The 22,886-nt window shown below is 54.8% G+C and overlaps 8 protein-coding genes across 8 annotated transcripts; 5 read left to right on the top strand and 3 right to left on the bottom strand.

Moving 5' to 3' along the window:
• Nucleotides 1-399: 399 nt before the first annotated feature.
• On the top strand, nt 400-2,583 carry CMQ_4293 (uncharacterized protein; the record flags this gene model as incomplete). Its single annotated transcript, XM_014312449.1, has 1 exon — nt 400-2,583. The coding sequence occupies one exon, from the start codon at nt 400-402 to the stop codon at nt 2,581-2,583; it is 2,184 nt and encodes a 727-aa protein (XP_014167924.1).
• Nucleotides 2,584-2,703: 120 nt separating this feature from the next.
• CMQ_4786 (peptidyl-prolyl cis-trans isomerase) lies at nt 2,704-3,329 on the bottom strand (the record flags this gene model as incomplete). The annotated part of the gene is made up of 2 exons (XM_014312942.1): nt 2,704-2,964; nt 3,171-3,329. 2 exons carry the CDS (start codon nt 3,327-3,329, stop codon nt 2,704-2,706), a joined length of 420 nt encoding a protein of 139 aa, XP_014168417.1.
• Nucleotides 3,124-3,372, top strand: CMQ_4380 (uncharacterized protein; the record flags this gene model as incomplete). Its single annotated transcript, XM_014312536.1, has 1 exon — nt 3,124-3,372. One exon carries the CDS (start codon nt 3,124-3,126, stop codon nt 3,370-3,372), a length of 249 nt encoding a protein of 82 aa, XP_014168011.1.
• A 907-nt stretch (nt 3,373-4,279) lies between these two features.
• On the top strand, nt 4,280-7,255 carry CMQ_4463 (pseudouridine synthase; the record flags this gene model as incomplete). Its single annotated transcript, XM_014312619.1, has 4 exons — nt 4,280-4,410; nt 4,465-4,558; nt 4,643-4,891; nt 4,955-7,255. 4 exons carry the CDS (start codon nt 4,280-4,282, stop codon nt 7,253-7,255), a joined length of 2,775 nt encoding a protein of 924 aa, XP_014168094.1.
• Nucleotides 7,256-8,207: 952 nt separating this feature from the next.
• On the bottom strand, nt 8,208-9,995 carry CMQ_4582 (map kinase kinase; the record flags this gene model as incomplete). The annotated part of the gene is made up of 4 exons (XM_014312738.1): nt 8,208-8,337; nt 8,392-9,053; nt 9,112-9,873; nt 9,948-9,995. The coding sequence occupies 4 exons, from the start codon at nt 9,993-9,995 to the stop codon at nt 8,208-8,210; spliced, it is 1,602 nt and encodes a 533-aa protein (XP_014168213.1).
• Nucleotides 9,996-11,464: 1,469 nt separating this feature from the next.
• On the top strand, nt 11,465-13,183 carry CMQ_4465 (ATP dependent RNA helicase; the record flags this gene model as incomplete). The annotated part of the gene is made up of 1 exon (XM_014312621.1): nt 11,465-13,183. One exon carries the CDS (start codon nt 11,465-11,467, stop codon nt 13,181-13,183), a length of 1,719 nt encoding a protein of 572 aa, XP_014168096.1.
• Nucleotides 13,184-17,875: 4,692 nt separating this feature from the next.
• On the top strand, nt 17,876-18,805 carry CMQ_4531 (uncharacterized protein; the record flags this gene model as incomplete). The annotated part of the gene is made up of 1 exon (XM_014312687.1): nt 17,876-18,805. One exon carries the CDS (start codon nt 17,876-17,878, stop codon nt 18,803-18,805), a length of 930 nt encoding a protein of 309 aa, XP_014168162.1.
• Nucleotides 18,806-22,099: 3,294 nt separating this feature from the next.
• Nucleotides 22,100-22,624, bottom strand: CMQ_4541 (uncharacterized protein; the record flags this gene model as incomplete). The annotated part of the gene is made up of 1 exon (XM_014312697.1): nt 22,100-22,624. One exon carries the CDS (start codon nt 22,622-22,624, stop codon nt 22,100-22,102), a length of 525 nt encoding a protein of 174 aa, XP_014168172.1.
• Nucleotides 22,625-22,886: the final 262 nt, after the last annotated feature.

Genomic DNA, 22,886 nt, shown 5'->3' with positions numbered 1-22,886 from the left:
TGTGGGCTTCGGCTGCGGCGTCTTGCAGGCGCACAGACGAGCTCTCTGCCTTGTTTGATCAGTTTGCTTCTCGGTATGGTCTGGCGGAGCGGGCTGGGAACTATACTCATTTTCTTTGACAACTTTTGAAATTATTCACTAAAGTGCCTTTGTTCGCCGTCTGTTCTTGTGTCTGGTGCCGATGTTGATTGCGTGAACAAGCTCTTTGTTGCCGTTTCTGCCGTTTTTGCCCTTCTCGTCCCCTTTATAGACGTTGCAGAAGCCGTCTTTTTCTTGTACATTTCGACTCTGCCCATACTTTCCCCATCCTCCAGCACGCACTACACGGCAATATCACCAAGCAGGTATTGGTACATTGATATTCTACCTGCGTTTTTCAACTTATCCAACCCTTCTCTCATGGCGTGCTACAGCAATCCCGAGGTGGAGGCACTCCGCTGGCAACTGGCCCGATTCTTCCCCCAGCTCGCCGTGCAGAATGATACGAGTCGACAGCCGATCAGCGATAGTCCAAGGGCTGCGGCGGTGGCTGCGGACAGAAACGGCAGGCGCAACGCTCTCCGAACCGACGCTGTGCAAAGCCTCAACTTCCAGACATCCATGTGGAATGCCTACCATACAACATACACATCTGAGGACAATCAAGGCCGTCCCGGACCCAATCCCCACCATCAAGCCCGAATCGGATCGGGCAGACAGACACAGAAAGAAAGGCGTCTTCGTCAGCTATACACCGAATACAAATCGCTCATATCGCAGAGTGGCAGAAACGACACCTCGCAAGATCCGGTCATGTCCAAGGTGATGCACCATGCGGCCAGCGACCCGGACAAGGCGATTGAGATGCTGCAGCAAGCACTGAACAGCAGTCGACTGGTCGAGGTGCTAGCCTATTCACAGCGTCTGGGCCAGTGGCGACGAACCTGGCAGGAAAAGCGGCACCAGAGACTTGCCGAGCTGTTGAACAGGAACGGACCGCAAAAGCAGCCAGCCACGGCACAAGGCGAGCAGGCAAGCAAGTCAGGCATGAAAGCGGCACCATCACAGACACTCGTAATGCCACCACTGCCGCCTCCTCTTCCGCCCTGTCTGCAGTGCGTCCTGGCCAACACGTGCTGTTCGCTGACGACAAGTCCATATGCCCAGGCCTTTGCAAATGACCGCACAGGTGTAGAAGGCGCGGCCAAGCGGCTCTCGCTGCGGGATGAATACGCGAAACTGGTGGCAGAGCACCAGGGCGGCAAGACGGCCGGCTCACTGGCACAGAAGAAGCGAGAGCTGGACCGGAAGCTGTTGCTGCGGGCTGTGGTCGTCGGCGACTGTGAGTCCCCCTTTCTGTCAGAGCCGCCGGCGCAGTGCAGACGCTGCAGTCGAAGGGGCGAGCTTGGCTGCCTGCAGCAGTCGAAGGACCTGACAGGCACGGCCGACGTTCTGGAAGACGACGCGGTATGGTTTGCCAGCAGCGGGCCGCCGCCCGAGTCTCTGCTGCGGCAGCACTGCCAGACGCTTCTCAGCAAGATGCGAGGTCTGGCTGCAGCATCCGATGGTGGCGGAGACAACGACCAAAAGAGGCGGCCGCTTCTGGAGGCGGTCTTCTGTCGGGACAGCGCGACCATGTCTGCCATCGAGGTGGCTGCCAAGGCCGAGTCGCTTCTCGGCAGCATCTTTCGCCAGAGGCAAACAGTCGAAGGCCCTGGCCAGTTCGGCGGCAGGAGGACGGCCAGTCTAGGTGCTGGTTCTAGCTCACACATCCGTGGTCTGACGCAGTACGCAAACACGCTTCGACCGGGCGACGCCGTCCTCTCGCACCGATCTCCCTTTCGGGCACCGCAAGGCAAGCGACCAGTGCAGGCGGCCGCCCCTCTGGAAATAGCACTACGACTGCCCAGATGGAGTCACGTCGACGTGTATGCAGGTCGAGGTGTGGCCACGGCTGCTCTGTCCTACGATTGCAACAGTGGAGATGGAGATGGGAAGGCGGACACAGGGCTCAGCGACAGCTTTGTGCCCACACCGTACGTCCTTCCAGGCTGGCTTCCCCGCGTGAAGCACAGCGAGACCAAACCGTCGTACGGGTGGCACGACTACTTTCTCGACGTCAGCGAAGACCGGGCAGCAGCCGAGTTCCAGAAACAGCAGGACAGCGAAAAGAGGGCCAGCAAGAAGCGCAAGGCGGCAAAGGGCAAAGGAGATGGCACAAAGAAAAGCCAGGGACATGTTGAGCATCCTCCTCTAGTGGATTCTGGCCACGACGACTGCCTGGAGAAGGACAAGGAGGAGGACGTCTGCATGGCGGAAGAGGCGGCAGAAGATCTGCAGAACCAACGGTCGTGGCGAGATGAGATGTTCAGGACCCGGATGGACGAGTGCCGAGCGAGACTGACGGAGACGAGACGCCGTCCATCAGCACGAGACAGCAGCGAAGCCCGGGACAGCGCCAGTCCGCTCTCTTGGGTGCAGGTCGTGGAGCTGGCCAGGGACTTTGGCGTGCAGCCGGAGCAGTTGGAGCGGTTCAGAGAGCGACGACGGACAGATCCGGGCCTGGACGCGCTGTGCAAAAGGGTGGCCAAGATGCTGCGATGAGCCCTGGGGAATGGTGCGATGGTCTACGGTGAAGCAGAAAGATAGTGCGTAGTCTACACTCCAACATTTGCACTGATATATGCCAAAAGGAAGGAGGGAAATTGTACATTCACATCTGCCTCACTTGCGCCCCTCCACCATGATGATGTGATATCCAAAAGACGTCTTGGCCTCGCCCACAACCGGTGAGACCGTCGTGCTCGCCGGCAGCGCAAAGGCCACCTCCTCAAAAGCTGGGTCCAGGCTGCCGCGGACCTTCCAGCCGAGGGTGCCGCCCTGTCGCGCCTTGTCCTCGGAAAACGTGCGGGCCACGTCGTCAAACTTGGCGCCCTCGCTGCGGATCTTGGCCAGGGCCTCTTCCTTCTTGGCGTGTTTCTCGCACTGGAGGGTAGGAGGTGAGAAAGTTGCAATAGAAGGAGGTATGAGATGGGAAGGTGAAGGAGGGAGGGATAGGAGAGGAGAGGGTGGAAGGAGAAGAAGAGGGAGAGAGGGAAATGAAGAAGAGGGAGAGGGGGAAATGAAGAAGCAGAAGAGATAAGAATGGAACAGACAAAGAGAAAGGAGGAGGACAAGGAAAGAAATCTCACCAAGATGTGCCGGACATTGATTTGCTGGGCGCCTTTGACATCGCCCTTCTTGGCATCGCTGCCGCCCTTCTTGTCGCCACCCTTCTTGTCGCCTCCCTTCTTGTCGCCTCCCTTCTTGTCGCCTCCCTTCTTGGTTTCGGCCGCTTTGCCCTTTGCCATGGCGAACGGTGCTTCTGCTTCACGGATGAGGGAACTCGTTTGAAGCCGAAAAACAGCAGACGTCGAGGACTAGCGAATGCTGCTGTCATTGGCGGCCAGCTCCAATAGATTGCGCGGCCCCGCTCTTTTGCCCAAAGAGGAAGGGACAGCAGTCTCCCGCTCTTTCCCCAAAGGCAACAACGGCCACCGAACTACCCCCATTCCAGGAAGAAGCATGACTCGATCCATTGTTCTCCGTCTCCTTCAGCCAACCAGCCTCCCAGCCTCCTAGCTTCTTGTCTTGGCTTCACAACGAACTTGCGCACTTTACCTGGCCAGAGCCCTTGTGTCGTACTCAGATCGAGCTGACAATGGTATTGCGAGGCTCACGAAAACCCAGCTTAGAACCATAGCAATTCCGCATTCATGTTCACATTCACTTCATGCTCAACCATTCATTGTCAGCTCAGTCCTCGCTTATTCGAGGCTGAAGTAGAGCATGGTTGGACATTACTGTGCCCCACCGCCTTCCTCTTACGGAAGCGGTGTGCTGCATTGAGCGAGCAGAATACTGAGCCCCACTCAGTTAAAGCTTTCTTCTTTTTTTGCCATAGCCCACCATAGCTCTCTCTCCATCCTCTTCTCGTAACACCTCAACACTCTTTTTGCCTGCACCCTATCTCTACCTCCCATCGTCTTTTGTACTGCTTCTCCCGACAATTCAGTGCCTCTGTGGTTGTTGCTCTATCATCTGTCTTTGCATCATTATACAAAATCCATCTCGTTCCTATTACTCAACGGCTATCTTCTTGCACATCTGAACGAATACGTCTCCGAGGCTTTTACATAATACTTGCAATATACCCGTTCTATAGTTTCTCGCCTTTTTGTCATACTCCTCTTCCTGCTTCTGGTATTCAGGATTGCCCTCTACACATATTGTCCCCATCTTTCATTCAACTCCGCCCACCATGGCCAACCTCACGGGAACACCATCCGGCAACCATTTGCCAGGCGTGCGGACGAACTCAGAGAAGAAGCTCGGTGTCTTGCACTACACATCCTGCATCGACTTTGGTTGGATTGGAGACATTCGCAAGCGGTAAGTCTCAGTCTGCATTCGTTCTTACCACTACATTGCTAACCCCAGTCTCAGCTATACTGATTTTATTGTCCACGAAGTTCGAAAGGATGGCACCGTCGTCTATCTTTCTGACGTCGTGGAAATGGACCCGGAAAAGCTGCGCGCTGTAAGTGGCCTTGAGACCGAGATACGAGAGTGCATACGTCCTCGACATCCAGATCAAAGCATGAATCTAACAAAAATCTGACAGGAACCTGAGAAGACTGAACGGGTAGCTTTAATTGAGCATAAGCATGTTCCCGAATCGAAGACAGAAGAACCAGAAGCGGCCGAGATCTCGAAAGAAGACGCCGATGCACTCAGCATTCTGCTGGGTGCCGAGGCAGCAAAGGAGCTCCAGGAAATGTACGCGGCCATTGTTGCTGGCGGGGTGGACCGAAATGCAAAGGTCACTTTTGCCGTCAGCTCTGACCGCAGCCAACGCGGTCACATTCACCAGGTATACCTCCTCCTGTCTGTGACAGGGCTCGTCTTTCATGTTTTCCGCGATTAACGTTCTTAGGAAATCCGGCGCATCTTCTTCGGTCGCTTCGAAACACAAGCGGACCCCAACAGCGGGTCCATTTCGGCGCAGCCGGTGTCTGGCCGTGGAAAACCGCGGGTCCCTCGCCGCAACCTTAATGGGCCCAACTGGCGCGAGAACCGGGACAGCCGCGACAGCCGGGACAACCAGGGGCGCAACGCTGGCGGTCCCAACCCGCCGCGCAAGGGGCCGTACCTCCATTTCACTCTCTACAAGGAGAACAAGGATACAATGGAGGCAATCAACCACCTTGCGCGGATGATGAAGATGAAGTCGGTCAACTTCGGCTTCGCGGGCACCAAGGATCGCCGTGCTGCTACCACCCAGCGTGTTAGTGTTAAGTACCATGGCCACGTTGATCCTGCCTGGCTGAACTCGCGCAACAACAACATCAAGGTCGGGGATTTCAGCTACCACAAAGCGCCTATCCAGCTTGGCCAACATGGCGGTAATGAGTTCACCATTGCTATCAAGAACGTTGAGCTGGCGCGGGGGAAGAACTGCTCCTTGAGTCACCGCCTCCGGATGGCCGAGTCTTGCGTCCAGGCTGCGCTCGATCACATCCAGCAAAATGGCTTCATCAACTACTTTGGTCTTCAGCGCTTCGGCACCCACGCCATTGGGACCCAGGAGGTCGGCCTGAAGATTCTCAGCGGAGACTTCGAGTCGGCCTGCGACTACATCCTTCACGTGGATCCTGCACTGATGGCACGCCTAAACGATCCCGATGTCGAGCTTGCGTTCCAGCGGGATGAGATCAGCCGCGCCCGGGCCATCAGCCTGTTCAAGACCAATGGCGATACTGGTCCTGCTCTTCAAACCCTACCAAAACGTTACGGTGCCGAATCGGCCATTCTCCAACATCTGAGTCGCAGCCTTGCATCGCGCCGCGACTTTTGCGGTGCTCTTCTCAAGATCACTCGCGGCCTGCGCAATCTCTACATCCATGCGTACCAATCGCTCGTGTGGAATTGGATAGTCAGTCGACGCTGGTCCAAGTTTGGCAACACGGTCATCGCCGGAGACCTGGTGCTTGTCGAGTCCGAAGTGAACCCTGCTCGGTACCGTTCGGGCATGGACATGTCAGAAGATCTGAACCAGGATGAAGAGCAATTTTACCAGGAAGCTCGTGTGCTGACCGCCGAGGATGCAGCCAGCGGCAAGTACACAATCTTTGACATTGTGCTTCCTGTGCCTGGCTACGACGTTCTGTACCCAGAGAATGAGATTGGCGAATTCTACGTCGAGTTCATGGGCCGACCGGAAAACGGTGGGCTGAACCCATACCGGATGCGCCGCCCACAGAAGGAGTTCAGTCTCAGCGGCTACTACCGGAAGATCATGGCGCGCTTTTCGACTGTTCCCAAGTTTTTCGTCCGTCCGTACATGGACGATTCCGAGCAGATGCACCCAACTGATCTCGATGAAATCAGACTACGTAAGGCTGGAGAGGGTCAGAAGCAGGCGGGTTCGCTTGCTCCTGTTGCGGAATCGACCAGCACCAGCGATAACACCGAAACCGGTGATATAGCGGACTCAACTACCATCCAGGATGAGACGAGCCGTCGCCGTCGTTTGACGCCTGACCGACCACAAGATCCTCCCGAAAAACGTGTTAATGACGCGTGGATCGAGACCAAGTTGGACGGTAGCAGCAAGCGTGTCAAGCTGGAAGTCGCACAAGCAGTCGATGAGAACGTTGCTCCAGCAGGGGAACCCGTCTCCACCAAACCGATTGTGTCCACTTCTGAGCCTCTTGTTGATTTGCCTATGGGCGACTCGAAAGCAAACGAGACTGATGTTGCCACCGGTGTCTTGTGCAATGACAAGGCTCTCCCAACCATGGAGGACGTCTCGCGCCTCTTCGACGACCAGACAGAGCAACAGGGGAATTTCAGTATGGGTCCATTGACAACCCCACGCATTGGTAGCTCTGACATGCCATCGCTGGCGGGCCTCACACCTGTTCAGAGCATCAAAAACGTTTTCAAGGATGTTCCCGTGGGTGGAGATATCAGCAAGGCCCTTAATTTGACAGCCGCTTGGCGATCCGGCCTGCCGACTCTTGAAGACGTCGAAGAAATGAAGATTGCTGTGGTGCTTAATTTCCGTCTAAACTCCAGCAACTACGCCACTATCTGCATGCGTGAGATGATGAGCACTGCTTTCAATGTTGCCCCAGAGACGAACAGCAGCGGATCTGGATTTGGCCAGCTTCTTGGCCATGGTGGACATATCCATCATGAATCTGTGGGCCACACGACGAGTGTCAGTCACTAGCAACGACGACAGCCGTACGTTCTGAACTGAAACAAGTATGTTTTTTTTTTTTTTTTTTGCTCTGTCAATTCGGATTTGTTTGTCTTTTATTTTGCGCGAGCTTTGTCTGGTATGAGGAGAAAAAGTACCAGAGGCGAAGAGTAATATGTGGATACGAACTATGCTGTTGTTGTGTCTTTTACGTGTTTGTGTGGCTCACTGAATGGCGTGGGAAACGAAGCCAAAGTTAACGAGTGGGCTGGGTTGGCGTTTCAAGGAAAGTAGCAAATCTCATGGTACCAAGGCCGAGATCATGAACTACGCTTCGCCCTCAGACTCGGAAGGCGTTGCAGTGTCTCTGTATTGTTTTTATTCGAGGAGACAGGCGCTGTGATCGTGCATCGTAGCATGAGATACCCCATCTATCGACGAATTTCATGTTTAGAGTGCGGAATCAGAGGTCATGCAGAGTTACAACCACTTGTCCAAGCTCACTTTTTCAATATATGTGTCCTGAAGTCCTGAAAAATACGCGGGCTGTCCAAATTGTTTTATGTACAAGTAACAAGGCTTCAATATAAATGCATCGAGCAGAATGCAACGTCTTCGTAGTAGAGCAACTTTCGTCGGCTCGTTTTCAGCCCATTTCCAGGACTTGCAAGGTCGCCCTTCCCACTGCAATTTGGTGTCTCTTCAAGACTTTGAGCACTGATCATCCGGTTCAGCCAGCCTCGCGTCTCCTTGGTCCCCTTTCCAGTCGTTCCAAAGAGAGTCTGCAAAGACGGCAGACGTCTACTCCAAAGCAGACTGTCTTCGCTCCGATGTAGCAACTCCGCCTCTTAGTTCTGCCATGTTGACAGACTGAGAATAAGGAGACATGCTTACCAAACTCGTCCAGTCCAGCAGGACATGTTAGAGACAAGCTTTGTCTTCCAGCGATAGCTTCAATATTTATTCGCAGTATGTGAGCGGCCTATGCATCCCATCCCCAGACCTTGGACAGATATCGGGACATGTTGACTCGCTTGGCGCTCATCTCTTTCATCCAAGGATGGTCGAGCATACGCCATGGAGTGGCTCGCCGACTTGGTTCCTTCTCGAGACTGTAACACAGTTAGCAATGGTTCCACAAAGCAAGAGGTGCGAGATGTGCTCACCAGGACTCGATAAAGTACTTGAAGTTGTTGCTCCAGAAAATGTTGGCATCCGGCTCATCTTTGAGCTTTGGGATGGGCTGACGCACAATGTACGTCAGCAGATCGATGAGGCCCGCACGTGGCTGGATCTCTGTTCCATCGGCCGGAAACGGGAAGCGGTGCTGCGCCACTTCCAACAACGTGACACCTGTCGACCAGACGTCTGAAGTGATGGTATAGCTCTGGCCAGTGATACGCTCTGGTGCCATGTAGTAGCTTGTGCCGATAAAAGTGTTCGCCTCCCCTTTAGTGCCAAAATCACCCGACACGCCAAAGTCGCACAGCTTGACTTCGCCGTTCCGACACAAAAGAATGTTGGACGGCTTTATGTCGCGGTGGATGATCTTCTTGGAGTTCAGATAGGTCAACCCGTGCAGAACGCCCTCGGCAATCTTTCCCAAGACCTTCTCGCCTGTGCGGCCACCGAGCCGCTTGACCTCGCGGTAGATGCTGTCGAGCGAGCCGCCTTCACAGAACTCCATAGCAATGGAGATCGTGGCTGTTGACGGATCGACAAAGGCGCCGTAGTACCGGCAGATATGCTCAGATGCGCACTCTTTGTTAAAGCCGAGCTCTCGGACAATCTGTTTCTTCACATCAGGGTCCGGGTTTGTGGTGATGACCTAAAATGTTAGCAATTTTTCAGGATTAGACGTGTGCACTGATTAATTGTCCACGCACCTTGAGCGCAAATACCGTCTTCCCTCCTTCAAGCCTGCAGCGCGTTACTGCACCACCGGCTCCCTCTCCTAAGCTTCCTAGCTCAACGATTCTTCTCTCCAAACTAGCGATGCGCCAGCTTTCGTCGTCTAGCTCTTCCACGTCTAGTGTTCGGGCCCTTTCAAGAGCCAGTCTATCAAATGATTCCAGGCCTTGAAGGCTGCTCTCTCGCTCCATGCCGACACCACCCTCGCTCAGTTCGGAATAAAGAGACCCGACAGCCGACACCGGGTCGGGCGTTCCCTGCGGGCGCGAGTTACCGATGCCATACTGACTAGCAAACGAGAGCGCAGAGTACTGCGATCCGGCCGACGTAGGATTGCTGGCACGGCCGTCCAGTAAGTTGAAGCTGCCTGAGCGACTATGAGCAGCACTGCTCTCACTTCCACCCGAAGCACTATGGAGTGCCGGGCCCAAGACACGGCCAGCCGGCTGCTCATGTGGAATTCCCTGGCTGCCCATGGGAGTTGCGAGGTGTAAAACTGGTAGTGAGGGGCGGACCACGGGCTGATGTGGTGGGACAGTTGTGCCAACGGGCTTCACATTAGGAGAGGGTGGAATAGCAAGGCCAAGACGAGGAGCACGCGAGGCGCCGCCGGCTCTAGCGCCAGGTATGGCGGGTCGGAGAAGAGGAACATGGCCAGGCAGGATGGGGACCGGAGACGAAGTGAGTGGCTGTATGGGGTGTATTGCTGGAATATAATCGGGAGTTGGCACCGGAGCCTGAGTTTCGTTAGCAGGCATGGAAAGGGGAGTGCCGCAACGGCAAGTTGCGGCAAAAGGGACAAGAATCTCACGCGAGCAAAGGCGTCGCCAGCAACCGTCAAATTCTCGTGTTCATGCATCGTGTCCACAGAGAAGACGGTATGGTGTAGCGTAAGCGAAAGTATTTCCGGGAGCAGCCGTATATTCCGACTTAGGCAGGCAAATGTCGGTAACGAGAGATAAACAGATGCCGAGACGTCAGAGAAGCGGGAATGAAGCGAAGCAGAATGCGCGCCAGGAAGCCAGACGAAGAAGCAGATCGAAACGAAAGAGCGAGGCTGAGAACAGAGAAGGAGAAACGAACGGCTAAGAAAGACGACCCGAGTATCGTAAGGCAGAAAGAACGAGGAAACAGCAAAGACGGAAGCAAGCGAGAACAGGCAAAAATAACGAGGGAATCAGACGGGGGAATGCGGTATCACAGCTTGCCAACGGCAACCCGGGAACAGCAAGGACAAAGAGCAGAGCAACTGAGGCGGCGCTGAGAACAGAAGAGTTGATGAAGCGGTTGCGGAAGAGCAGAGAAATGGCCAAGGCCAGCAGAGGGGAAGAGGGGACGCGAAAAGTCCTACGACAACGCTAGCAGCCGAAAGCGGTTTGGTGTGGGGAAGTTGCCGTTGGTGAGCGGAAGGACTAGCGAACGGCGCAGCCGCTGTTGTCGTAGGCGAACAGGCAAGATGTCTCTATGAGCGAGATGATAGGGAAAGAAGAGGTCTGGTTGGCGGATTGGCAGACGAGGTGGCCTTTCCCGTTGGGATTACGGCATGATTTGTGACGGCGATGGCGGTTGCGGTCGGCCGAAAATCCAGAACCCGAGGAAGGCAGGAGCGAGTACCCCTGAAGTGAGGCAAGCGCATCACACGCTTCCTAGGCGGCTGCTGATACGGGCAGTGGGGCCAAGCAAAGCCACCCCTGCTCAGCACCCTGTGATTTGCTTGCAGTGCGGCAGAACCAATCAGCAGGCGGCAGTGATGTTTCGCTTCCCGCTCGTGCCTGCCGTCTTGTTTCGAGCTGTCTCCTGCTATTCATGCCTTAGTTGCCGTCCAGATGCGCGCAAATGGTGGAGATTCATGTACTCGTAGAGAGGATGCAGCCAAGTCATAGCGGATGCTTACGTGAGAAAGTAGAGTAAGATAAGATACAGGTAAGATACGATTTGCATTGAACCAGAACGCCCAGGGGCTATCGTCGCCATCGCCGGCCCAGGGGCTTACCGCCCAGCTCCATAATCAGTCCCTCTCATGTCGCATTCATTCGTAGAAAAGCGTGGTTCTCCATCGAGTCTCCTTCCAATATATGGAACCTTTTCCAGGACTCATCAAGCGCGCGCTTGATTAGCTTTGTGACAGCCATTAGCAAGCCAACAGGAAAGCATAAAAATGGGTATCTACGAATCCGACTTTCTGCCAGGGCCTTACCCGATTGGGCGTGCATCTTTTCACCGCCAAAAAGTTTTATGCCAAGCAATTTTCTGGCTGCAAAGACTAACGGGCAGAAATTGAAGACGGGCGGTTAGGACATGCAGAGGATTGACTGCACAACGAAAGATATGCCGTCGACTGTACAAAAACCGGGCAAGAAGGGTCGTCGCACAGATATTGCAGGCTCCCGTGTGAGCTCTGGCGACGAATCTGATCATCTCGACAGCGACGAGCCGCGCAAGAAGCGCAGAGTCGGGCAAAGAAACACCAACGAGGAAGAGGACAACAGAGACTCGAGCGAGGACTCCGATGACAATGATTCCGACGCCAACGACAGCTCGGACGAGAATGGAAACCACGGGGCCAAACTTGCCCTAGAAGAGGCCCCAAAAATTTCCATACCCACCATGATCAACCCTCCATCTCGAGTCCGACGACGTGAAAACTCGTCGGCCGTCAATGTTCCAACGGCCGCTGCGATTTCCGCCACCGACAGCAGCAAGCCGTCCGGCACCGTGCTAACACCGACAGACCCCAACACGACGTTTGGCTCGCTCGGCGTCCGTCCTTGGCTGGTCCAGTCACTGGCCAACATGGCCATCCACCGGCCAACATCGATCCAGAAGGGCTGCATCCCGGCGATCCTCAGCGGCGATGACTGTATCGGTGGCAGTCGTACGGGTTCCGGAAAGACGGTGGCCTTTGCCGTGCCCGTCCTGCAGGCCTGGGCCACGGACCCCAGCGCCATCTTTGCGCTAGTGCTGACGCCGACGCGCGAACTAGCTCTCCAGATCTACGAACAGTTCCTTGCCATCTCGGCGCCCCAGCCGCTCAAAGCAGTGCTGGTCACAGGTGGTGCCGACATGCGGGCACAGGCCACGGCGCTGGCCCGGCGGCCGCATATTGTCATTGCCACGCCCGGCCGTCTGGCCGACCACATCCGAACATCGGGTGAGGATACGGTGTGTGGTCTTCGTCGAGTGCGTTTTGTCGTCCTGGATGAGGCCGACCGTCTGCTGGCCGGTGGCGAGGAAGGTTCCGGCAGCATGCTGCCCGACGTGGAGGAGTGTTTGGGCGCACTGCCGCCGCCCGGAAAGCGCCAGACGCTGCTCTTCACGGCCACGGTGACGCCTGAGGTGCGGGCGCTCAAGACGATGCCGCGAGCTCCTGGACGTCCTCCCGTCTTCGTCTGTGAGGTCGAGACACAGGCTCCAGCCATCCCGACCACACTGCGGCAGCTGTACCTAGACGTGCCCGTCACGCACCGCGAGCACTACCTGCACGTGTTTCTGAGCACGACGCACAACGAGGCCCTGCCGGCCGTCATCATCTTCTGCAACCGCACCGCCACCGCCGCCTACCTGCACCACCTGCTGCGGCTGCTCGGCCACCGCGTGACGGCTCTGCACGGGAAGCTGCCACAGCGACAGCGCACCGACAACCTGGGACGCTTCCGCGCGGCTGCCGCGCGCATTCTGGTGGCCACGGACGTCGCCGCGCGTGGTCTGGACATTCCCGACGTCGCGCTGGTCGTCAACTATGACGTGCCACGCCAGCCGGACGACTACATTCACCGCGTCGGTCGGACGGCGCGTGCGGGCAGGACGGGCGAGGCCGTCACGTTTGTAGGCCAGCGCGACGTGGACCTGGTGCTGGCCATCGAGGCACGCGTCGGCCGGCCGATGGAGCTGTGGCAGGAGGAGGGCGTCAATCTGGAAACGCGGGTGCTGCGCGACGCGCTCAAGGTCGTCAGCGAGAAGAAGCGCGAGGCACTGCTCGAGATCGAGGAGAACCGCGAGGTTGGCGGCAAGCGCAAGCGGGGAATGCAGAAGCTGCGAGCAACATAACGGTCGCCGACAACGCACAAGACAGACGCCGAGACCGGCCGTGTCGGACTCGGTCACGCTACTCCGCGTCGTATCTTACGGAGTACAGTAAGATATCTGGCAAGCATCTCATTACGGAGCGCACAACGTGGCCCAGGAACGGACCCATAGTTCTCGATCAGCCCTCTCATCTGTCCTAAGCGAAATACAGAAATTTGTTTATCTACCGACAGCGTGGCTGAACGGCTGACTGGCTGACGGTGGCTGCCTGGCTACTCCGTACATACGACGTAGTAACATATCCAATACGACGTGCGGATATGCAGACGCAGTGTGCAGGGGTGCAGCAGAAGAGAGGGCCAAACCCGCCGGCCCATCAGAAATGGCATGCAATATTACGATTGCTACCCAATATCAAGAATGCACCACATTCAACCGTCGCCGGTACACACAGACGAGCTGACCGCCATCCCTTGCCCTCAGTGGACCGCGTGCAAATGCCACGTCAGACGCGTGTCTCACGAAGCGTGGTCTAGCATCGTGGGATTCAGGAGGCGGTCTGTCCTTTGCACACTCATGCCGGATCCACTATATAAAAAATTTAGATTTTTTACGGAGCAATTTCACAAGAATTTGTTTTCACGTCCCCACCCACGTCGTGTTCTTTTCATTTTTATTTATATTTTTTAGACGCCACGATGTCAATTTCGTCGATCAATCTGACTGACATGGGAGATCCAAGAATGGACGGACCGTCGATCAATAAACGTAAAGAGTCGGTGTCCAGAGTCTAGGCCGTCCCGTCTTTCGGTGGACCGCGCGTATTTGTCATAGGCAGCAGCACAGTAATCGCATTCACGGAAGCAGCACTCCCACACCCTCTAATATATATCATCCTGATTACGAAGTGAGACTCATTATTAAGGCGCGTCCCAGCCAGCTGGTTCTTTGCGGGGGGCAGACGGCAATGGGAACACTTGATTGGCCGACCTATACGTAGCGGCAGGGCCGAATTTTTTTTCTTCTTTTTTTCTCCTTTTTTTCTCGCTGACTATTCGTATGCCTAGCTTTGCCCACTCTGGAAAGGAAAGCCGAGGTGCTGAAAGGGGTTGCCGAGAAAGGCTCTTGAGACGGACCAGGGCCAACTCCTTGCCCGAGTTGCTCGTATCTCGTACTCCTCGATGACAGTTTTGACAAGCAAGCTCCCTTGTCTTGTGTGGCTGTACCATACTATTATGACGGGATTGCTATTATCGCAAGCAGCTCTGCACCATGTTTACTCCGTATCTCGGCCAAGGCTTCGTCCTTTCCGTGCTTTTCGGCACCCGGTTGCTGCGTGACGTGTAGGAACAATGGCCGTTGGTCATCTTGCAGGGACGTGAACCAGACTTCCCGATATCTTCCTTTTTCCTACGGCATGTCAGGCGCATCAGATGCGACAAGCTTCATTGTTGCCCCTCGGGTAGTTCGCGCGGACTTCGGGGTTCCCAGAGGAACGACGAAACGTGACCAAGGGATGCCTCAGTTTTGATACGGTACGGAGTAGTCTGTAGGACAACGTCGCATTTAAGAAACGGTGGTTTAGTGGACACAGTGGAACAGAGGGGTAAGCAAGCTCGGAATTAAGTTAATAGGCTCCACATCAGCGCCCGTATTAACTGCGGAGGTTTGGATGATACATAAGCGGCCAGGCGGAGGATAACATAAGCCGATATGGAACAAACGAACTCACCGGCGGTGGCCCTTCTTTCACATGCAGCGGTATCTGTCGTGCTACGGAAGTGTAATGAACTGATACTGGAGGTTCCGCCTGCCGATCATCAACATGTGCGGAATGCCGTGGAAACCGAACTGGAGCCGGTCCGTGAACAGACCGGAGATGCATGTTCGCACCCGTAGATCGGCCTGTGTGTCTGTCCGCCTGGTCGCATTGAAAGTATCTAGTATCACCTTGGTTGACGAAATTGACTGTGGCTGAGGCAAGACTCTCATTTGCCTGCATTAAAAGTGCAAAGTAAGATAGAGAAGATGATGCAAGAGGGAGGCGCAGACACGGGAGCCAGGGGGGTACGTCTATTGTTAGAGTCTAGATCCCCTGAGGATGGAGCAGCTCTGTCGATAAGGGGACAGACACGTTCATTGTGCCAGCGTCTGCCGCAACCAAAAGAGATGACCCCAGACTCGACAGGCAATGTCTGGACATGGGCGCATGGTGGATCGCTGAAAGAAACACTTGTCTATTTTTTAAACAAGTGCTCCGTACGACTGACTCCGTACGGAGCACGACCTATCCCACAGACCAGAAGCAAGTAGAACTACGACGTACTCCATACAGTCACGCACGGCTGGTTAACTACTGTCTTGGCTTGCGCAGCGACACGAAAAGGGGAGGGGGGGCATGTGGATTTGATCTTACGAGTTCGCACATCTTCCTACGCCCTATGTATTACCCCGTCTGTTGAGCGAACGGTCACAAGCTATGCCTGGTCCGTCTTACAGCATCCGGATAGGCTCCGTGCTCACAGGATGGGCAGGAGGCTGCCTGGCCTTGCGCCCGGCCGCGTTCGTCAATGCTGACATACGATGCGGCCAGAGAAGAGTCAGGGAGAGAAAGAAGGGTGCGGGAGCGGAGAGAAGAAGGCCCCGGTGGCCCAAACGCGGCCGGTCGGCCGAGAAGCTCATACTGTTGGATGCTGCGAGGAGTAGGTGGCCCCGGTCGTTCTCGCATTTGCGTCGTTTTCGCATTTTCTGTCCCTTCTAGGCACCGACATTCTGGGGCAGAAACGGAATCAAGGCAGTCGATTAGCTTCTAAGATACTGATGCCGTTCCTCTCCGTTTCGCAAATAAGCTTTGCCGTCCGTACTCCGTATTTACGGTAAAGATCATCAACCTATCCCCCCCGATTGCCAAACCTCTGCACCTGACCAGCCAACGGTCCGTCTGCCCGCAATCGGTCTCGGAGATTCTAGTGTCGCTGGGCCTGCTGATGCGATATGATTTTCAATCCTCGCGTTCAGGTCAATGCCATCTCGAATTGGTAAGATACGTCACGGCTGCAGATGGGCCGTGAGATCAGTTGTAATCGTCCCTTACTAATTCAGAACGAGTGCGGTGGCTGCCGCGGCAGGGAGGAGCACTATTGGCTATATTGAGTGGAACTCTTTAGGCGCCCATGGAATCATAGTTATCTCTATATCTTACATTTCAAAGCTGTTTGGGGGAAAGTGACCAAAAGTTTCTTTTGCGTATCCGTACGCGTAATTACGGGGACGAGCGACATAAAGCAACTCGCGTTCGCCGTAGGGTGGACTAGCTGGCTTGGAATTCCATACCGCTGAGTCACCTTGACACCGAAGACAAGCCTTCTGATTGAAACGGACTGGGAGTCTGGGATCGACAATTGCGACATTGCAGCAGCACACGAGAACAGGGCCCTGATTCCTGTCACCAACAGTGCTGCTGATAAAGCCATGGACGAGCGATTTGTGATTTTGCCCTACTACGGAGTACATAGTAGTTCTCCTTGCTACCTCGATGCGTATACGTAAGATACTCCGTACGTAGGATCGTAACTTGCTCATAGCAGGATGCGTCACCAAAAAGGACGGCGCGCGTACGGGGTACGTGGTAGAGTATTCCTGCTTTCTGGCTGCAAGCACCCCCGTAAGCAGTACGTGAAAGAGTCAGAGGAGAACGGGAGAACGGGGCCTGCTCAAGCTCCGCGGCGAAAGCCAGGAGAGCAATACACTAAAATGGATTTTTCAGCAGGCATTGCACGTCTCGGACGCGGACTCGGCTTTTAGGCCAGTCTCAAGAATAACTGATCCGGCCCTTGCGTTATGCTTTGTGCTGGTACACAGCCCCTCTGGCGTGTAAAGTGGTCTTTGTCGTATTGGGTACTTGGCAAGGGCCTCTTTGGGCGGACCGTCGGGCAAACTTCATGGTCACGCCGCATTTTTTTGGTTTCTAATCCACACACCCTCCCTTGTTCTGTTCCAGACATTACACCCCCCCCCCCTTCTCCATTCTGTCGGTGCCTCGCTCTCGGTTTTTGTCAGCCCAGTTTCGCATGTCTCTTACACCTGCGACATTCCTTGTGAGCTTGCCGTCCGTTTCTCGAGGGGTCTGCACTCCGTACATGCACGCCCCCCCTGGCTTGTCTTTCGTAAAGCCCGGAGAGGCTCCGTTTCTGACGGTGGAATCGGGTTTCGATGGTCTGCGAGACTATGGATGACGGGTAGTTAAAAGATGAGCTGCCGCCCCGACCTCAGACAGTCCTGGAAAGTTTCTGAACCATCCCAGTCGAGAAATCAACTTTACAAATACTTACTTCACGAGCAAAAGCCCAAACAGTCTACTGCATGTGCCATTCAGTGTCATTCACCCCAAACAGCCCATTATCTCACAGCCGAGCGAGATCACACAAAGCCTTCACTCGACGTTCCACACCCTGCATCCAGACAAAGCAGAAGCCAGAACGCAGACGGCTTTGCAGAATAGCAAAACAGCCAGCCAGGTTGACCAGACATAGCATAGGATTTTTGATTGCTGGCTGTCCGCCTTTTGTCAGATCCACTAGCCCCACCCAAAAAAATATTAGGCAGTTCCGCAATCGGGTCGCCTTGAGTCACACAACGAGTCCCATATTACACCATACACCATACAAAAGGGAAACACCAGCTTCCGAATAATTCTGGTCCGCTCCCTTCACAATGTCTACCACATCAGCATCAACCGTCTCTGCATTTCCCCAGTCTACCAAGACCTCACCCGCACCGCCATCCCTGGCTTCTCCCGTCAGACGCAAAACCATGAGCATCACACAAACATACTTTCTTGCCCACAAGGCACGGGCAAAGCTGTCTTCTCAGGCAGCTCGGCCAGACCACAACCTCCGCCTGCTAGTGGGCCACGCCAACCTGCTCGACACCCTGATGCTTGAGCTGGCCGACGCTGAGCGCGAGCAGGAATCGTGGTTTAACCAGTCGGTGCGTGTCGCTTCTCCCGCACAGTCACCGGCGGCAGCATCACACAAGTCCGACCGTCATGTGCAATGGGCCGACGCCATCGTGGAGGAGGAGTCCGAAGAGGATTGGGAGGCCGACGACTCAGACGTCTCTTCCGACACCAGCAGCGACTACACTGAGGACGAGGACGAGGACGAGGACGACGAGGACAGCGAGTCGTCCGAGAACGACATCTACGACGAAGACTGCGACATGGCGGATGCTCCTCTCCGCCGCGTGTCTTCGCACAACAGCAACTACCCATCCACATCCACTTCCTCATCATCATCACCCACTGCAATTGCCATTGAGGTCACCGAGGCAGAAGACGACAGCGACGCCGAGGTTGACGACGACGAGGAGGACTACACTGAGCTCACCCTCACCCGATCACCATCACATTCCGTCTCCGCTTCCCTGCCTTCACCCACATCACCACCTGAGCTGGTGATGGAAGACTCGGACATGTCCGAAGACGAGGCCATGCCACCCTCGCCACCCATCATCGCTCTGGAGTCCTTCTCCAAGTCGGCCGTGGCATCCAAGCAGTCTGCAACCAAGTTTGACGACAGTGACAGACTCTACTTGTCGCCTCGGAACCCCGAGAGAGTCATCTCGTCCGTCTCTGTCTACTAGAGGCGAAGCAAAACACAAAACATAAAAAAAAACGATATCCAGCATGACCTTCTGTTTTATCTACACGAAGTCATGAATCTTGTACATTTTCCGGGGGTTGCCACAGCATGAGCAGCGATTTGTTTGCATGGGCATGGGCCTGTTTCTTTTTGTTTTATTAGCGATACCAATTTGGCATTTGCACATGGAACGGATCGAAACCAGAAAAAAGCGTTATGATTTGGGGTTTCATCTACTGTCTAGATTACAGTGTCACCACTCAGTGGGCAGGATTGGGAAGGAGGAGGACGGACGTTTGTCCAAAGGGTTATGTCATTTCTTATTATTCACACCTCCCACTTGATAGTGCTGCACTCCCGTTTCTGCGGCTTGCAAGCAGAGATAGGTTGAGCGCTGTGTTATTCATGAACGCATATCGTTCACTCAAACAATAACAGAATATAGCTACATCAAAAACAGACCAATCACCTTTCAATGCAAATGTCTTCTTGCCCATAGCTTGCCTAAAGCTTTTGCCCGTGTTCAATTGCTACATTTTCATGTGACTGCTCCCTCATGCCCTATGTGCTAGCTGTTCCACCCGTTCCACATGCTGCCCTCGTGAGCGGTGGCTTCCTGCAGTCCCATTGGTGCCCTGTCTTTGACCGCCAATTTTTTTTTTTCGTTTCCACGTTGGTCTTGTCCACTCTATGACGATACTGGTCGGTATCTTACTCGCACACTGCGTACCCAGTTTTTCGGGGTTTTCGCCTTCTTTGTCTTTCTGTCCTGTTCCTATCCGGCGTCCCCTGCTCCTTGACAGCGCACGGCATCCATCGCCACAGCTACGATTTGCTGACGCAGCATTCCTGTCGAATGGCCTGGAACTAAGATACTACCACTTTGACCGAAGAGCCCCGGGATCGGCCAAGTGGGTCCCTTACGCCCTATTCCGTACTCGTTTTTTGCCCTTCCCCTCTCGTCTACCTCGTGGGATTCTGCTTCCTTTCCGCTTTGGCCCTTGGCATTTCTCCTAAGCCCGTACTCGGGTCCTCGGGTTTCGGATATGGCTTTCGCATTTTCGCACATTCGCACACTGGCGTTTTCCCCTCTTTCGCAGTGTCGACAATCGCATTCTGAGCGAGCAGTGCCAACTGTCAACATGCTGTCCTCATCTCCCTTGTCTTTTTCTGCCTGCCTGCATGCATGATTCGTACTCGTACTCGTGGCAGTATGCCCAATTGCGCCTTGGCTGGCGCAGACGGTACATTCAGCAACCGACAGATGGACATGTCGGCCGATCAGCTTCTGGCAGGCTGCCCCGCTTAACTGCTTTATAATTCTGGCTTCTGACAAATGCGCCACTCCGCCTTTTCGTCGGGCAAGCACAGCGCTCCGCCATTCCGCAACTGGCAAAGAAAAGCCGTCCATGGCTCCGTGACGACGGCTTACAATACTGTTATCGCTCACACAATCACACACGCGCTTTGCTGACACGTTAATTAGCGGCCTTGAGAAAGGGAGAACTGACAGACTCATACATAGTAAGATACCAGTCATGCAGATGTCATGTTCTTTGGCCCCCCGACATGGCCATGGTACGATGTCTAAATTTTCACCGACCTTGCGGGCTCGACAAGTCCTTGTTGCTTAACGGAGGGGCCGTTCAGATGCAGACATGGTGAAGCCCTACTTCGTTGGGGCCGTTTGTGTGCGTACGCCCTACGGTGGAACCCCTCCCAGACTCGGATTGTGACCGGACATCGGCTGCATCGCGCAGCATCCCGGAACATAGTCTTCCGCATGACCCCCTCTCCGCTACCAGCCGGCCGCTCCATTCTCGTACGGCAACAGTGTCGTGGCTTACGGAGTACGCATACAGAGAGCATCTTACCGTTTTCAATCCCGCGAAGTCTTGACTTGGCCCCGAGAACGACACTCCGTCTCGCTACTACGTGTACACCAGGGAAGATTTAAGCACGCTTCAGCTTTTAGTGCGACTGCATCCACGTACTGCAGGCACCCTAAATCCCCACACCGTCCTCCCCTACCAGTGCGCGATCTCGATGTATGGCAGCTCCATATTGGGCACCAATATAAATTGTATCGCACCACCCGCGAAATGAAAGCTGCTGGTGGCACAGACAGTAACGCCGTTAAGAAATTGAAACAGTGGAAACACAAGATGCCGTGCCCTAAAGGCGTGGGATATAGCCAGGGAGAGATGGAAAAGTCTGCAAAGGAATGAGGCTTTGCCGTCCTTCCCGCCCTTCCGCAATGTAAAAAAGCACCCTCTTTTGTGCAGCACAGCTAGCAGGTCTATGTTTCCGGTACCGCTGTCACGGGAATGGGCTGACTATGTGATCAAAGCGCTGTGGGGAGGGATGATTATGCTCGTAACGGCCAAGACGGTGCTATCCGTAGCATCCGGCGGCTCCTAAGGACTTACACAGCCATATCTCTGCCGGCCCTTCTGGCCTCTCCACGTCCAGGGAGGCCAGCCCATCGTCTACAAAGACAAGAGCGCGAACAACGAAAAACGGGACTGACTTCAAGTTTGTTCGCCATGTGCCCTGCTCCTCCGTTTTCTGATCTTCTCAGGTTCCTCTCATGCGGCCTGTGTGCAAAGAAAAAACGGAAAATTGAACGGGGATGATCTGCACTAGCGGCCGGTTGTCGGACACTCGATATCACCGACCTCCGATTTTGCGATCGATTCGGGAATTTGTGGCAACTTGCTTACATACTCCATAGTTTCTTGCGAAAACAAGTCGCGAACGCTTTGGGCCAAAAACGGAATTCTGGGGTGCCGCTTAAGACCGTTTGTCGGCCTGCTCGTGGCGCCGAGATGGCTCTGTTGCTTTCCCCTCAGCCCGCATGGGGGCGGGTTATTCCTTCAGAAAGTCGGTGGAGAGGGGGGTGTACGATACAACGCAAACGCATTCAGCTGTTCAGGAGCGCTTTGGTAAGGTTCTTGATTGAGACCCCGAGGAAAGCTTCGCTTCTCCCCATGAGGTTCTTTATTGGTTGCTGAATTGTCTACGCACGGGCCAACATTCATCCACGTGTCTGGCTCTTATAAAAACCTGTGCAGAGGAAGAAGGGAGCATTGGACCAGCTGGGTGCAAAGAGCCGTAAGCTGCTCCGTACTATGTAGGATATCGACATGGTAATGTCAGAGAGTACGAATATGAATGAGAAACGACCCAGCCATGGTATGCGGATCCGATCCGAGCTGGTCTTGACTCTCTCGTCTGCATTCTCGGCCACAGCCTCGTCCACAGCCTCGCCGGCAAGGTCGGAAAAACAGTGACGTCACGGCTCGCGATAGCAGCTGCAGAACAACACCGTCTTGGCGATGACATCAGCAGCAGCGACGGGTGATGACTCAGTCACAGCTGAGGCTAGCCATAATCCAAACTGTAGATTGACAGCAACGCCTTGGGCTTCTGGCAACGTAATCAATGATTCGTCTACGGCCCGAATGCGGGTACCTGTGCCCGCTTCTAGATCGGGCAGAGGGATATGGGCAGAGGGGCATGGGCAGGTGGGGTGGTGATGGGCGGTGGCAGAACGAGTGGTGAGATGTTGGATGGACACGAAGGCAACAGCATTGTCTCTGCGTTGTTTGCCATTCTGCTGCGGCTGGTCGACTGCATGCGCCCAGAGAGGTGTACAGAGTCGAAGGAAGCATGCAATGCTGTCGTGATCACGTGCACTCGCACTCGACGGCGTGGCGCGCAGATCTGGGCATCCGTCGTAAGCGGAGATGACAGTGTCGTCGTCTGGTCCCAAGACTCCATGTGGCGCGAGCTGACGTGCTGCGGCAAGACGTTTCATCTGGTGGGCCTTCATGTTCCCCTCTCATGCTCACCCCGCTGACATTGTCTGCGATGTGGTGGTGAACCTGGGTGTTGGAGGCGGGGTCGAATCTTACCTAATCATCCCCTGCTTATATGCGTTCGCCTTACTCTGTGCCATCGAGCATGCCTTGCTGCGTGCTCTGTGGAGTTGATTTTATATTATATCCTGGTCATCTGTATCTTTGTTTGTATTTTTTTCCCCATCCGAATAGTGCCACAGCAGCGAAATCTCCGCCTGG

This window comes from Grosmannia clavigera (assembly GCF_000143105.1).
Source record: "Grosmannia clavigera kw1407 unplaced genomic scaffold GCSC_97, whole genome shotgun sequence".
NCBI classification, from domain to species: Eukaryota; Fungi; Ascomycota; class Sordariomycetes; order Ophiostomatales; family Ophiostomataceae; genus Leptographium; species Leptographium clavigerum.
This window is presented reverse-complemented; position numbering and strand designations above follow the sequence as displayed.